The following is a 16,214-nucleotide window of genomic DNA, read 5'->3' as shown; positions in this document are numbered from 1 at the left end:
CAATATGCAAATTAGTGGGCATAGCTGTGTGGCAATAAAACTTTATTTACAAAAACAGGCCGTGGGCTGAATTTGGTCCACAGGCCCTAGTTCTCTGAATCCTGACACACTTGATCCAAGGTGATATGCACAATTTTCTAAGAACAGAAATTACTATTTCCATTTTTTGGTGATCTACTCAAGACCACATGTTTAGGCACTGACAAAACCAAGTCTGTCTCAAATCCAGGTCTTTGTCCTATACATTTAGCACTCTTGTCAATGTACCACATTGCCTGCCTGGTAAAAAGCATCACAGATACCCTTGTGGGGTGTGTGCCTCAAAATCAGCCAAGTGGCCATGCCAATGGGACAACACAAGGGCTGGCTTCACTTTGCAGAATTTCCAAATGTTGCTTTCAAATCCCTTTTGTACTACAGATTGAAGATCTAGTGCTTTCTCCTCCTCACGTTTATCTCTAAGCTTCTTCTTAATGTATTTGGCCAGACAGACTGGTACGCCCTGCAGAAATCTGGAAAACTCCGAGCTGCACTGTCAGTTAAGGCTGGTCAAATGACACTGCCAAGAGCAAATAGAAGTTTTATGTGGTCACGGTACCTCAGCAGTCTCATGTCCGTTAATCGTCATACAGACGTCGAGGTCACTCTGTTTGAACCCAAATCCATTTCTGGAGGAGCCAAACAAGCTCAATTTAGTTCCTGTTAGGGATATATGAAAAGTAATAACTAATTACCTGAGTACATTTAATTTTCTGATCAAAATGGCCCCCCCACGAATCAAAAATATCCAGTTGTTAACTATTCCACTTAATCTCATAATTATGATGTTCTATTAAGCAGTCATTTATTCTAATTTTTTTTCTCTCAAAGTTGACTATAATTAAATACAAGGTAAAAAACCCAAAATACAAGGTATACATGGCATAAAAGATAACCACGTGCCGCTTTACTCTCAAATCCAAGAACGTTTCAAGGAATACGCAGATCACCTCAATGCCTTTGATAATGTAAGCTTACTACCTTCTAAACAAGTTCACTTTTTGGAGCTGTGAACTCTGACTAAATATATCACTAGATGAGATTCACTTAATGGCATCTGCTAATAGAAACAGTACATTTGTACTGCCTTCTTGGTTGGCAAACTCAGATTTGGCAGGCAAAGACCATCCTAGGTATACCACAAAAAACAGCCGAACCCTGGGCCCGCCATCACCAAAAATTACTTTATATTCTCAAAATTAATGTGCTTACAACTCAAGCACTCATTCTGAAAGGTCACGCTACCTTTCTTTTCTTAAAAATGATTTACCTGGAAACTCTTGTCTTATGAAACTTTCTAGGTTTTGCCGAATATGCTCACGAGTCTGATCTTCTGAAGTTGTTGGAGAAAAATCCTCTGTTTAGAATAAACAGACACATTCAGGAAAAAAAAGGACTACTGACATTCCTGGAAAAGCTGAAATATAATGGTATCTTCTATACAATAAAATAAGCTTCAAAAAAACCCTAAATTTTGTGTCTTCTTGGTAGACAACATTAGCGCTGCAAAATAAAGAGGATACCTTTTTCTTAAAGACTGCTCTTGAAATGGAAACTAATCTGAACAAAGTTCTGCACCTGGGTTTCAGAGACCCACACCCCCCCACCTGCCACAGTGGTCTATAAAGGTGGTCTTCAGGGTGTAAATACAAGTTTGCGTGTATGTACACACCATAAAATCTGGGAAAGCTGGAACCTATGTAATGCAGAAACCTGTCAGAGAAGGAAAACTCAAATATGTTCCACTAAAATGAGCGACAGGAATCATGCAAGAACCAAAAAACAAGGCAGACCTACTGAGTTCTGGCTCTCACAGGTTTCACTGCATGTATTTTTGTCTTGGGATAACCCAGTTTTTTTCATAGCTCATAACCTCCAAAATGGTTCAAAAAAAAAAAAACCACTGATTTAAAACAAGTATCTTTTGGCACAAGTGGACATGTCAAAATGTAGTTATCTGATGTATTAAGGTTCTTCTACTCCAAGCAACCACATGCCTCTCTTTTAAATATTTTTTTTTTTTGTAGAACTTTAAGTCCTCTGTATACCAATGCTTCCCCAAACTAGTCTTCTTTAAAAGGCTGTTATGTTGGCTATTCCAAAAACAAAACAAAAAAACCCCAAACTCGTTGCCGTCAGGTCAATTCTGACTCATAGCGACCTTAAAGGACAAAGTAGAATTGCCCTGTAGGGTTTCCAAGGAGGCTGGTGGATTCGAACTACTGACCTTTTGGTTGTGCCCTTAATTACTGTGCCACCAGGGCTCCATGAGGGCTATTAATTACTGTTAATTAAAAAGTATTCCACGTGCAAAATCTGAAAACACTGGACCAAAGAGTCAGATAGGATTTAAAAATTATACTATTTCTCAGAAACCGTATTATGCTAACGTGCCCAGTAAACTCCTACAGAAGGGCAGTGTGCAGGGCTATTCCCTACTTGGCCTGTGAAGCATCTATTGTTCCAAACTACTATCAAACTGCACCTAGAAGAATTCCAAGGGAAGCCAGTTGGGAAATACTAGTACTCTAACCTCAAGAGTAAAAGAATCTGTCCTCCCTCCCTTCTTCGACAATTATTTAACGCACGTGTTGAACGGGCAGGCATTAAACAGACCACTGTGGATATAATGGAGAATGGAACAGACTTAGTCCTTAAGACCTTACGGACGTTACAGGTTAGTGATTCAGATGACTCGAGTTAATGTCAATTTACTATTTTGACAAAGCAAAAGAAATGTGAACAACTTACTGTAACACTGGATGCAAACTTGATCTAGGATACTTGAAAATTTGGGTGTTAATGGTGGCAGTGGCTCCAGCTGGATTCGTTTGAAGTCTTCAGGACAGTCCTTCTTTAGATGACCCTCTCGTTTGCATAAACTGCACACCACAGTAGGAGACTGCAGGGACATGGAAAAGCAAAACCAGACTTGAGAGAAAACTCTCCCAAACCAAGCAAAGAGATTCTTGAACATTTTTCTTAAAGGATACATTCTAGTCTCCACTTTACAATACTGAAAATAATAACATGCAGCTACTGTATGCCAGCTGAGAGTGGGGGACGCCCGTAGGTACACTCAGGAGAAAAAGGCAGTTATTTTCACTGCTAACAGTATCTCCTTTCTCTTACTCAAACTCCTATGAATGTTAAGAAGGGAAGTGTACCAAGGGGTTGTATTACAATGAAACATCAACTCATTAACCACTACAAGGTGGGGAAAGCCCTGTTCTAGTATATGAAAACTGAAATTCCACGCATTAAAATCCCCTAGCTCTATGTCTAGTGTTATTAGGTGCTGTTGAGCTGGCTCTGACCCACAGTGACCCCATGCACAATAGACTGAAACACCGCCCAGTACTGCTCCATCCTCACAATTGCTCTGTCTTGTAGTGGCACTGATTACCTTGCCTTTGGTGAAGATAAGTTTACTAAATTCATAAAAGAGAGCAGACTGGTCCTCAGCTGAATTTTCCTCATGTTCGTTTTTTTCCTTAAGACTTATTTTATTCAGTTCCACAAGCACAGTTCCATCTGCTTGTTCCCCACATTCTCTCAAGTCTTCATCCTTGGCAGCCTCGCCCAATTCCTCATCCTCTTCAGACACGGCGTCCTCCTCCCCCGACCCAGTGTAGGTGTTGTCTAACTCATCTTCGTTAGCAATGCCATCCTCATCTTCCCTTTGGTGAATGGTGAGCCTGGGCTCCTCTTCCTCCTCCTCATCTTCCTCCTCTTCTTCAGAGTGAATGATTTCTGATGTCTGGCTCTGTACTGAAGGGGCAAAGTGGTTTAGAGAGTCTTCTAGTTCATCCGTACCTTCTATGCTTTCTTCGTCAACATCGGTCTTGACAACTATAGTAACAAATCCATCACGCCCCCGGACTGTAACATTTCGGAAACCTTCTAAATCCAAAGTCCTGTCCGTCTCGCTATGTGTGCTGCCACAGATAGCAAGTTCTCCATGTTTGTTGCTGTTTAAATCTTGACCATGAGCAGTCAGATGATGCTGGCCCTCCCTTTCAATTTTTAATTTCTCCTGTTCACCTCCTGTTTCTTGACAGTGCGCAGTAACGTCCTCTGGATCACCACAAGTTGCCTCTGCCTCGACACAGTCGGAATTTTCCAGGCTTATGTCAATGTGCATGTTCCCCATTTCCTCTGTTGCTGGGCCTCCAAAGTGATCAGCAGGCTGTTTAAGAGCAAGTGGCTGTACCTTGGCTGTGTCTGCAGATGGTTTCATAGCACCAGGACCCTGGGCCAAAACTGAGTTTTTAAACTTGTCACCTTCTGCTTGTACACCTGGATCATGATTTGTTACTTCTTTAGAATGTTCTGAAATGCCTGTAACTGCACTCACAGGCTTTAGAAGGCTGGATTTTGTAATTTTATGTGGAAGAGCAAAATATTTATATGTTGTTCTTAAGCAATGAAGGACATATTCAAACACAGGTTGATTATTTAGGGTCCTCGCCACATTCCTTTTAACAGAGTAGGGATCTGTAACAAAATAAAATCCACTATGTCACACATTTGTATTTTGTGTTTTAAAAATTAACTGGCTATTGATAAAATCGGACAATAAATAAATAGCAAAGGTTATCATGTATTCTATATGCTTTAAAAAAAAAAAAAAAACAGGTGGGGAGCAAGAAAAAACAGTTGAAGGGATCAAAAAGAAACAAGACATGTTTTCTTAAGTATCTTCTCTAAGAAGAGAAGCCACTCTGCTCAGAACCAGTGCCCCTTTGCTATTTTGCTCTGTGACTGTGGAGGTAGAGTAGACGGCCACCGGCCTGGCTCTTGTGCCCTCGGGAAGGGAGGTCTTCCCGGCAGGCACTGCTGAGGGCTCTGCCTCCCCACTCAGCCAGGCCCTGTGCTTTGTAGAGCTTACCTCCACTCTTCTGCCCTGGGGAGCCCCATCACTGAACTGGCTGGACTGAGTTTCAGGGGCGAGAGGGAGGCACCAGGAGGAGACACCACTTCTCTCAATCTTTTCTCCTCCCCTAGAACTCCAGCGGGTTAGGCAATAGGCCAGAAGAGCTGAGCCACAGAAACTGCAGGGGAGGGTTTAAAAATGTGAGATCCCCATGACTGCACACAGAATTTATGCAAAAAAACCCTCTTATGCAACAGAAAGCTTGAAAAAAAAAAAAAATCAAGCAAATGTAAGAGAATTCCATTGAGGAGGTTCTTAAAATTGCTTAAAGGAGGAGAATTAAGATTTCTAGAGGGGTTTCAACCTCCTGACTTTGAAAAGCCAAGAAGAGCTAGTCCTGTTAACGAAGTCTCCAGAGCTTATCAGTGCGTCTTTTATAGCGTAGTTTCCACAGAATGAGCCTTCGCTAAGGAAGTGTTTTTATGAATAAGTTCTAAATGTTATCGCAGACCTTTCATAAATAACTATTCTTTCCCTCTATGGAGAGGAATCCAGCTAAGCATAGATACCCAGGTAATTTAGATTATTATCTTTCCAGGGACAGTATTTTCCTTATCTTTGCAAAACTAAACAACATCAACAACCAACCACGAAAGTACTGAATTTAAAATCCACAAGTCAGAACAGTGAAGAGGAAGGGGGAGTTCACACATCGCTGGGAAACACTTGGATGCTTTTAAGTTGTTAAGCAATTTACAAAGAAAGCAAGACTTGTCCAGCCATTATTTTAGCTGCTTAAGTAACTAAGGTGTTTTGTTGTGGCATTTAAAAAATGCAGGATGAAATGTTTGGATCCTTGGAGTGACTCAGTGAAACACATGCAGGATTCTGACTACTTATTTCACCTGAGACCAGGCCTACCTTACACATAGGAGCTGAGAAGAGACTGAAATAAAAGGCATGCTGTTAGACTGGTGCCTTTGGTGGGGGAAAAAAGGGGGGAGTTAAAGGTAAACATTTTCAGATACCTTCAACGGCAATGCGCTTTTTGGGCCAGTCCTTTGATTCACGAGATACAGATTCTTTGACACGTATGCTTATCACTAAATCAGCCAAATTAAATTCTAAAGCATAGAATCGAAGCAATTCCACCCAGAGCTGCCCAACTGGTACTGAAGGCTGGTGCTTTAAATCAAATATCAATGGTACCTATTAACAGCAAAGAGAAAACATACAGGTTATCTCGGAGGTCAGCGCAATCTGAAAAATGAGTGATCACCCAAGTATCAAATTAAAAAATCCGAAAAATCTTAGCCACGACAACATGAATCAAATTCCATGTTCTATTTTGCTTGCTGGAAAACAGTATTACTTCACTGTGCCCTTGGGTTTATAGTATGTTAACAGAGTCGTTATCATAGGAGTAGACAGGGTCAGTTTTATTTAAACAGAGAGCTCTTCTTTCAGTTTTGAAAGATTAGTAATGGGGGAGAGGACTGTGCATGGGTTCCTAACACTCTCAGCACTGAACTCTTCCTGTTCCTGCTGCTTGAGGGCACCTGTAAACAGTTACAGACACACAGAGAATGACAGCAGCTAAATGTGCTGAGAAAAAGGGAAAAAGCTCCTCTCACTTGCCTCAATAAACCACACAAGCACACGGAATCTGCTAGTGGCAATTACTTTTAAAGCTGAGCGTTGATATCAGAAACTGATACTAGTCACAGATTTGCAGGACTAGTACTGTCATAGACTACAGTTCAGTCATGACTATCACAGTCATAAATCTTAAATTGTAACATCCCGTGATGTACTACATTAGAAAGCACATGGGACTCTGAATAGAAAAAAAAACTGGGTCCAAATACTGATTCTGCCACTCCACAGTGACTTAGCTTCTTCATTCTCAGGCTGGCAGTAGAGCACAGTAGCTAAGAGAACTGGCTTGGGAATAGACAAGCTTAGGTGTGAAATCCAACTAGCTGTGTAAGATCCTGGTCAAGGTACATAACCTATCTAAAGCTTGGTTTCCTCATCTGAAAAATGGGATAACAGTACCCACCTCATAGGGTTGTTGGGAGGACTGAATGAGATAATGTCTGTAAAGTGCTTAGGACAGTGCCTGGCACACAGTGTTCAAAAAGTGGTCGCTATCATTATCTGCAGAGTAGGGATGATACCACCTATAACACAGGATAGTTATGGGGATTAAATCAGAAGCAAGGGAGACCATCTGACAGACTGGGTTGTCTGTATTTTCTCACTTAGCTATAGCCTTTTTACATACAAGAAATCTTTATATCATTGAAACATGACAGAAACTGCAAGATGCTCCCATGAGGTACTCCAGTTCAACTCCCTTATTTACAAGGAGAGGGAACTGAAGCCCATCGAGTTCAGACGACAGGTCAGAGGGTCACTCCGCTAGTCAGTGGTGGGATAACATTTCCCGGTCCCAGTATAGTACCTTTCACCATACTATGCAATCTCAACAACATCTAGCTCTCTCTCAATTTCAGAAGCGGAAGCAGGATTAATCTCTCCAGATACCATAAAATGTAAAAATATTTCATTGGATTTATAGCAATAGCTTTTCCTTCACCTTATCCCTGTAATTCACAGTAAAAAAAAAATTTTTTTTCCAAGATATACCAACTGTTTGCAATCTCACTTTATAATATCAAGCTTCAAAACTAGTGGTATGGCATTTTATTAATCACTAAATACCAACCACAAAGGTTCCATCAAATAAGATACAGTCATCTGATAGATTTACAAAGCAGATGTGCTTGAAAACCGAAGTTGTTCAGGTCCCAACCACTACAGATGAGGACACAAAGAAAACCTCCAGAAACTGAAAGCCGTGAGTTTCACCTCTTTATCCACAAACCTCTTTCAGAATTAAGTAACTTTAAGCATCTCACTGAAATGACTTGAATAATATCACAACATGAACTAAACAGACCTTGGGAGTATCTAGGCTACTAGTAAACTTTTTTTTTTTTTCTCAGTAGAGAACACTTTCTTTTTCAAATGAAACAACAACTACAGCTAAGGTTCCTTAAGTGCTTACCACATGCTTGGCACTGAGCTAAGCCTTCTATAAATTAATAACCCTATGAGAGGGTACCATGTTATGCCAATTTACAGGTGAGGAAACTGGAGCACCGAAAGGTTAATTAAGTAAGGTGCCCAAGAACAAGCTAGGAAATGGGAGGGCTTGGGGTATGAAAATGGGAGGGTTTGGAATATGAATACCTATATTCCGACTTCACCACCTGTATCTTATCCACTACTGGACCCCCAAGGTAGAAATCAGAAAAGCGTTGCTATTCTGGTGGCTGCAGGGGTAGGGTGGCTCCACCTCCCTTCTTTTCCTCTATGCTCAGGGATTCTAGAAAACACGAACTAAAAAAATCCATGATTTACCATAACCTCTTCCTTTTAGACATGAGTAAACTATGGACTGGAAGAGTGACATGACTTGTTCGTGTATGGCTTGTTTGTGAATCTTGGTCTCTAAAGTTATTTTGTGGGTATTAGTGTCATTTTACCCCAAAGGGTCATGGATAGGGGCCATTCCCAAATTTGGGACAGAATCCTATTCTTATTACTAGTTTAATTATATTGCACAGATTTTTCTTTGAAATTCTATTGGCAATTCTTTCCTTGTTCATAAATAAATTCTTCCCACCCCAAGGGTATGAAGACAAGTACATTTAAATCATATACTTATTCACTGTTACTTTGTAATTTGAGTTCAATTAAATTTTCATATATATAAGCCTTTTAAAACCATCTAAAATCAAAGTTTTTTGAGGAAAGGGTTTATCTTTGAATTCTTGCACAGAGAAGAAACCATAGAACTGTCTGTGGATTTAATGATCTGAATTTTACCTTCCCTCACTACTTGCCTATTTAAGGGAGCACTAAACCAAAAAATAATATTTATTTTAAACCAAAAAAACCAAACCCACTGCCGTCGAGTTGATTCCGACTCATAGCGACCCTGTGGGACAGAGTAGAACTGCCCCACAGAGTTTCCAAGGAGCATCTGGCGGATTCAAACTGCTGACCTCTTGGTTAGCAGCTGTAGTACTTAACCACTATACCACCAGGGTTTCCAAGGGAGCACTAGGAAATGAAATAGTCATGAAATAGGTACGATGCTGAGCAAACAGAGAAAGACCGATTAACCTGTGGACACCGCAATTAACACCTGAGCTAGAAACAGGTGGTAATAACAGAAAAGAGCTTGCACACCTGTCCCCTCTTAACCGGCACGTCTCCGGGCACATCTCTGGGCCCTCTGGGCGACTCTTCTTTGGCTGGGTCTGCATCCCCCGTGGCAGCATCAGCATATTCCCACACCACCACATCTTTCTCGATATCTTTAAGGTTGAAGTTTCCTAGTTTGTTTAATGAAAATCCTTCAATCTAGAAAAAATGAGGCAAATACGATCATAAGGTAGAAATAATTTTATATCATATCAGAGCTTATTAATTTTAGAATCATTGAAAAGACAATATACTCAGTTCACTGAAAATACAGATGATATAATTTATGGAATTCCTGAGACATCTGTGAATTAAAAACATGTTTTTTTCAAGTAAAAAAACAAGGCTGTGCTTTGCAAAAGAAGTTGAGACTTTGCAAAGTAATTCTTTCATAAAGATTCTAAGAGAAGAACATGGCCTCCTGGCTAAGACCATGGGTTCTGGAATAAAACCATCTTGGCCCAAATCTCAGCTCTCTCAAGTTCCAGTTGTGTGACCTCAGGTAAGGTACTTATTCTTTTTAGGCCTCAGGTTTCTGTAAAAAGTGATTAACACTAAAACCTCCTTCGTGGCACAGCTGTGATGATACGAAATAATGCACAGAAAGCGCTTGGACACAGAATCTGGCACATAGTAAATGCTCAATGAATGTAAACAGTTGTTATACTAACGCTATTTTTAAGAATCTGCAAACTGTAAAAACTAGAACCGCTGAGATACAAAGCTCGTAATTTTAAATAGTTAATTCTGGTTAAAAAGGAAATTGCAAAAACATTCTACAGGCTATTAACAGGTGTTAATGCAAAAGAAAATGGGCTTAAAGGTCTGGGAAATGTTAAACAAGGTTCAACGGGCTTCTTTAACATACAACAGGATTTTTATCATAGCCTTTAAACAGATTCATGTACATAATGAGTTGAAGGGTGTATGTGATATTCCATTTCCTGAATGTAGTTCCACAAAAAATGGGAGTACTTCATTGGTTTAGCAGATGAAGTAATCTTTCTATAACGTTAGACTTCATGTCACCTCCTTACTTTGCTCTTACCTTGCTCCTACTCTCTCTTACTCAAGATGAAACTCCCAAGTCCTTTATGGGGCCAAAAAGGCCCTGTGCAATCTGGCCCTTTCCCACCTCTCTGACCCAGCTCCTATCCTTGCTCAGGACTGACATTTCCTATTCCCTCTACTGGGTTTTTTTCTGCTTGAATGCTCTCCCCCTAAACAATCATATGGCTCACTCTCTCACTTTTTTCAGGCTCTGTTCAAATACAGCTTTCTCAAAATAGCTTCCCCCTTCTTTTGTTCTCTGTCCTTACCCAGGTTTATTGTTCCTCAGAGAAATTACCACCACTTCATAGGTATTTATTTGTTTCTCTCTCTCACCACTGGGTATATATGTGGCTTATTTTACTTTAGTCTTTATTCTTAAGACCTGGCAGATAAAGTTCCCTGCTTAATTCTCAGTCTACTAAGTATAATGAAAAAATCCTCTATAGCCATATTTTTGGCATGCACTATAGTTAAGAACTACTACTCCAGAACATATTATCTTCCTTGAACAATGAGAGAAACCTATGTACAGTAAGAAGAAAGGTTGCTAAAATACTTGATGTGCCAAAGTAAACTTTTCACCAACTGGGTCTTTCTATAAAAAGTACATATAAGATTATATCCAGATAAACCAAAAAACCCATTGTTGTAGAACTGATTCTGATTCACAGTGACCCTACAGGACAGAGGAGAACTGCTCCGTAGGGTTTCCAAGGAGCGGCTGCTGGATGTGAACTGCCAAAATTTTACTTAGCAGCCGTAGCCCTTAACCACCGCAAGCTACCAGGGCTCCTTACGAAGAAAGGGATTAAAAATGAGGTTTCCAAGATAGTGAACATAATTTTGACTCTGTGAGACTGTTTCTTCTTAAATCTTGCTATTTTGAATAGCTGAACATTAATTTATCCACAAAGAAAGAGGGTCACATTACTGAAGTTTAATTCATCCTAAAGACATCAATTATCACTCAAGAGTTGACTGTTAAGCTCTGCATCTTGTGGTATAGGTAGCAACCTCAACACTTATATTGTCTTTTATTTTTCCTGGTATAAGGAATAAAAAGAAATAAAAGATTAGAAATAGAAAGTAAATTACAGTCAATCAAATGCTTCCTACAGTTTGTTTGGAGGTGATACATAAATTCAAGTATCAAATTAGAAAACTGACCAAAGAAAATGTGCACCAAATGATAAATTTAACACAGGTTCACAGTCTCTTATCTGAAACTCTCAGGTCCATATGTTTCAATGGTCCTGAACTTCTGGGTTTTAGAAAATGTAATAATGCTCCTAGCAGGGTACTGGACAGCACCTTGTAATCACACATGTTAATATCTCAGCAGTGAAACACACAAATATTCACATTAGTGGCATAAGTAAATTCATGTCAGTTCCGGTTAGGTTTTTAGATTTTGTAATTATGCTTAAGGGATTATGGACCTGTAATAAAATCAATATGAGATACATAAATAAAAATTTCATACCCATGATCCTAGGTAAACAGGTAGAAGGGGCTCTTTCCTCTGCTGAAGAAAGAAAATGGCCATCAGGGCAAACACGTAAGGTGGCAAGCCACCTTCTTCAGGGCGATCTATACTGCAAAGCTACAGAGAAGAGAAAACAAGAAAAGCATTATTTTTGTTAACAACTTGCCATTTATACCATTTGGCCTAAAACCTGTGACTTTATTCCCGCGTTATGACTTGATTTACAGTGACTCCTCAAAACCAAACAGCACAGGGAGGAAACAGAAAACTTCCTTACACCCGGTGGCAACCACATTCCCCAGTTTTGCATGACAATTTCCACTTCAAATATTCAATCCTGTTCTAAGTATAACTAAAGTTAACTTCTGGGAGGCCCTAAAAAAATGTTTGCTGCTTTATTCTTAGACAGCCCTGATAAGCCCATTCACTTGACTTAAACACATGTTAATGAAGTCAAATCGATGGTTCCATTCAAAGTACAAGGCAACTGGTTTTGCCTTGTAAATGAATGCTCTGGCCACAAAGGCAATTTGGGCAGGAAATGTGGGCAAATTCATCAGTACTAACAGAAAAAAAAAAATAACAACCAAAAAAGCATGGCCTACTTAGTGGTGAAACAGCTTTCAAAAAACAGCATATTGTCATCATCAATTCACCAAGTTATGAGTGAGGCATCCTCTGCTCATCCTGGACGCAAGCAACAGGACTTACGCATTGTTACCTCTGTACCTTCATCAATTAAGCTTTTGCTTCTCTCTAAAACACACCCACGGAGACTCTCCATTTTATAATCATGATTTGACCTTCATTTCAGGGGAATGCTAAATGCCCTAATATTTATTAAAGCCATTCAACTGGGATACTATATTACGGAAATGTAAGCAAGATCAGAGAGTGCCTTTCCCCTGTGGGAGAGTCTCTGGGAGTATTACTGGAAATGGTAGGAGAAGCTTTTGTGCTTTATCTCGAACTTTTCTTGTGCCTAAAAATCACCTCGAGAAACCAGCTGAAATGCAAATCCTTGGGTCACAGCCCTGGAACTTGGGCCAGAAGTCCGGTTTTTAATAAGCACTATAGATCATTTTGATCTTTTGAGGAATACTGCTGTAGTGAAATACAAACACTGATTTTCCATGCTTTAAACCTTAAGATGTCTGCTCTGTTACTCAGATATCATAATCTCAATGTCTAGAAAATGCCGACAAAACATTTAAAGTAACTGAGTAAAAATCAAAGCACATTGCTTATGCATACATAAAATGTATTCATGCACTTGAAAAACTCAAACCTACCTTCGCCCAGTACCTAAACGCAATCACCAGAGGAACCAGTTTTGGTTCTAGTTTTCCAAGGGCAGTTAAATGATTCGTTGTCAGACAAGCATTTTCATTTCCTGCACTCACTTTACAAAGAAGACCACTGTTGGGGGTGGGAGGAAGCAAGGGAGGGAGGGAAAAAGAGAAGGAAAAAAGTGTTACACAGATACATTTTACCCTAACAACAGCTGATTTCTACAATGATTTAATAAATACTTTAAAACAGAATAAGTAAAAACCCACTTAACTTGTATGGGTCATTTAAGAAACTGGTTTTAAAAAAAACAAAACATGGCAGCTATTTTCTGAGTAAACTTCATTTTTCAGAACTAAAACTTTGTGTTTTTATATATTAAAGCTATTTTGGGGTGCAATGCAAATAAGGAAAATATTGTAAAATGTTTCAAATGAGGGCATGATTCATCTGTGTAACAATAAAAGAGTGTTTCCCAAGAGTGGGAGGAATCTGCCTAATGAAGAATCATTACAACCTACAAGCCATCCTTTTAGTGATGATGGTAATGCTTCCAGATGGAGGGAGAGATACACGGGTGAAGTCACACTAATTGTTACTCAGCACCGCCACGAGTGCTGCTAAAAAGGATGGCGATAAATGAGATTAGAGCAAGTGACCTTTTGATCAAGTTGTTTTTTAACCCAGTTGAAATGGGTTAACACGTTTTTTTCTCCTTTTAAGTACTTTTACTCTTTTAAAAATAAACATTCTTCTCCCTTTTGCATCAAGTGCCAAAAGCATAGGAAGAATGCCAGCAGTAAGCACCTGAAATAACCACATAAAGAGTTTATAATTCTAGGAACTGGACGTTAGGCAATGGTTATGAGCTTGGCTGCTAACCAAAAGGTTGGCAGTCTGAATCCACCAGCAGCTCCTTGGAAGCCCTAGGGGACAGTTCTAGTCTGTCCTATATGGTCGCTATGAGTTGGAGTCAGCTCGACGGCAACAGGTTTGAAGTACATGTGCTATTGCTAAAAAAAAGATGGCATTTAATACTTAAATAGCTTAAAGAAGCTGAGACCTTTGCTTTTCTCTGCACACCACCACCGGCACTCTAGCATGGAAATCTGCATCGACATCGATAAAAGAATCTGAGGAGAGAAGAAAAAATATTAAGAAGGTCAGTTAAACTTTTGTTTAAAAAAACAAGATAAGGTAGAAGTACCAGTTATGACTTATCTATTTGGCCCTTTTAAAGACTACTACTTTAAATAAACTCTGAAATGACTCAAAAAGGAAAAAAAATACCATACTCAAGAATCAAGTGATCAAATTAATTTAAAACTCTTCTTTTGCAAATGTTCGATTAGAAATGACTGTATAATTAGATCAGAATATTTAAATGTCACATGGATAAGAGAATTAGATAAATGAACAGGACATTTAAAAACAAAACTGTTGCAAAACCTACTAAAAAAAGTTCAGGGTCAAATATACATTGACTGAAGAAGACAAATTCAAATATTTTATTCAACCAAAACAAGAAGGCTGGGAAAGACTAATTTGATGGATGAGACAGATGACGTCTGTAAACCATAATGAGTCCTGGCGGTGCGTGGTTAAGTGTTCGGCTGCTAACTGAAAGGTTGGTGATCAGAACGCACCAGACGCTCCTTGGGAAAAACACGTGGCAGTCTGCTTCTGTAAAGATTGCAGCCTTGGAAACCCTATGGGGCAGTTCTACTGTCCTATAGGGTCGCTATGAATCAGAATTGACTCGATGGCAACAGGTTTCAGGACGTAAACCATAAAAAGCCAGAAAACCCCAAGCTGGACATCATGCCTGATAACTGATAAACCTAATTGGGAACAACTACTTGTGGAGTCATTTATCAGTGTGGGCCATACCTACATACCTTTTGTAAAGTATTCATTTGAAAAGTAGATTATCTTTTAGTTTTCCCTTAAAAGCAAATTTACGTATTTTACATTTAATTTACATATTTTACATTTCTGAGCCCTCCTGGTCAAAAAAAAAAAAAGAGCCCTCCTGGTCTAGGGCTCACTTAACTCTTAAATAAGAAAATTCTCAAGTAAAAACTTAAGAAATGGTTGTTCTGCATAGCAGATCTACAAAGAGGACTCTTTAATTTGCTAACAAGTCATGGGTATCTACTTTGGATATTACTTACATAAATCAGTAAAAAACATGATTTTTCCTATTTTCAAAGTTTGAGAAATAAGATACACTCAAACCACAGACAAAAGAAAAATTTGAGAGTAAACATTAAAAAATTTTGGCCTTACCACTATTCTTTAAACATTCCTGAACAAGTAAGAGGACATCTGGTTGAGACATCTAGGAAATAAATCAATGAATACATCAAATAAGCTGTAAGTACTTTGCTTCACTGAGATAATACATAGTCATCTGAAGTTCCCCAAGTGCTTTCCAAATCAGAAATGCACGTTGCTACCAGAGTAATCAATCATCATGCTGTGTGTGCGTATTACCCCAAGGCAGACAGATGAGCCCCAAACAAAGATGAGTATGGGCAGAAGAGACCTACTACACAGTTAACTTCTGACTGGTTCAGTATCTTAGCAAATCTCTAAGCTGTAGCTGAAGTTGTCAAACTGCTAACATTATTACCTCTAGCTTAAACCAATCCAACAGAATGCTTACTGGTCTCCTACTCTACTCTTGCCTTTCTCCCGGTGCTGCTCCACACAGGAACCAAAATCATTTAAAACCATGGTCATGCCCCTCCAATGGCTTCTTGCTGCACTTAGGTCAAAGTCTAAATTCTTTACCCCAGCCTACAATATGCTGCATGTTGGGCCCCAACCCACCTCTCCATTCTAATCTCATGCTCTTCTTTTCCTTGGTCTCTTTATCATGGCTATATTGTCCTTCTTTTAGCTCCTTGAACAGCCAATCTCCTAAGTGACTTAGGGTGCTTGGAAGTGCTGTTCCCCCTGCCTGAAGCACTCTTTCACTCCCTCTCCATCGCCCTAGTTCCTCTTCATCTTTTAGAGCTCCCTTTAAATGTTACCTCCACAAAGAAGCCTCTGTGACTGCTCCATCATTTCACATCCCTTGTTATTTTCTACAACCTTGTTTCTTTGCACAGTTCTCATTATTACATATGTAACTATCTGCTTCACAAGGATGAGGTCCATGAGGGAGGAATCATACCTGTTTTGTTC

General features: G+C 39.4%; 1 protein-coding gene across 3 annotated transcripts in view; it reads right to left on the bottom strand.

The window, feature by feature from the left end:
- The window catches only part of TUT7 (terminal uridylyl transferase 7), a 52,894-nt gene that overhangs the window by 26,103 nt on the left and 10,577 nt on the right, over window positions 1-16,214 (bottom strand). For 2 of the 3 annotated variants that reach the window (XM_064291158.1, XM_064291156.1), the window contains exons 6-15: window positions 15,312-15,363; window positions 14,086-14,155; window positions 13,025-13,151; window positions 11,730-11,849; window positions 9,179-9,352; window positions 5,944-6,124; window positions 3,446-4,536; window positions 2,791-2,941; window positions 1,310-1,396; window positions 599-699 (exon numbers count right to left, since the gene is read on the bottom strand). In XM_064291158.1, the coding sequence (XP_064147228.1) occupies window positions 599-699; window positions 1,310-1,396; window positions 2,791-2,941; window positions 3,446-4,536; window positions 5,944-6,124; window positions 9,179-9,352; window positions 11,730-11,849; window positions 13,025-13,151; window positions 14,086-14,155; window positions 15,312-15,363 (2,154 nt within the window). The remainder of the gene's footprint in view (window positions 1-598; window positions 700-1,309; window positions 1,397-2,790; window positions 2,942-3,445; window positions 4,537-5,943; window positions 6,125-9,178; window positions 9,353-11,729; window positions 11,850-13,024; window positions 13,152-14,085; window positions 14,156-15,311; window positions 15,364-16,214) is intronic. The other variant, XM_064291159.1, reaches the window with a different exon arrangement.

The sequence above is a fragment of the Loxodonta africana genome, chromosome 9 (assembly GCF_030014295.1).
Source record: "Loxodonta africana isolate mLoxAfr1 chromosome 9, mLoxAfr1.hap2, whole genome shotgun sequence".
NCBI classification, from domain to species: domain Eukaryota; kingdom Metazoa; phylum Chordata; class Mammalia; order Proboscidea; family Elephantidae; genus Loxodonta; species Loxodonta africana.
This window is presented reverse-complemented; position numbering and strand designations above follow the sequence as displayed.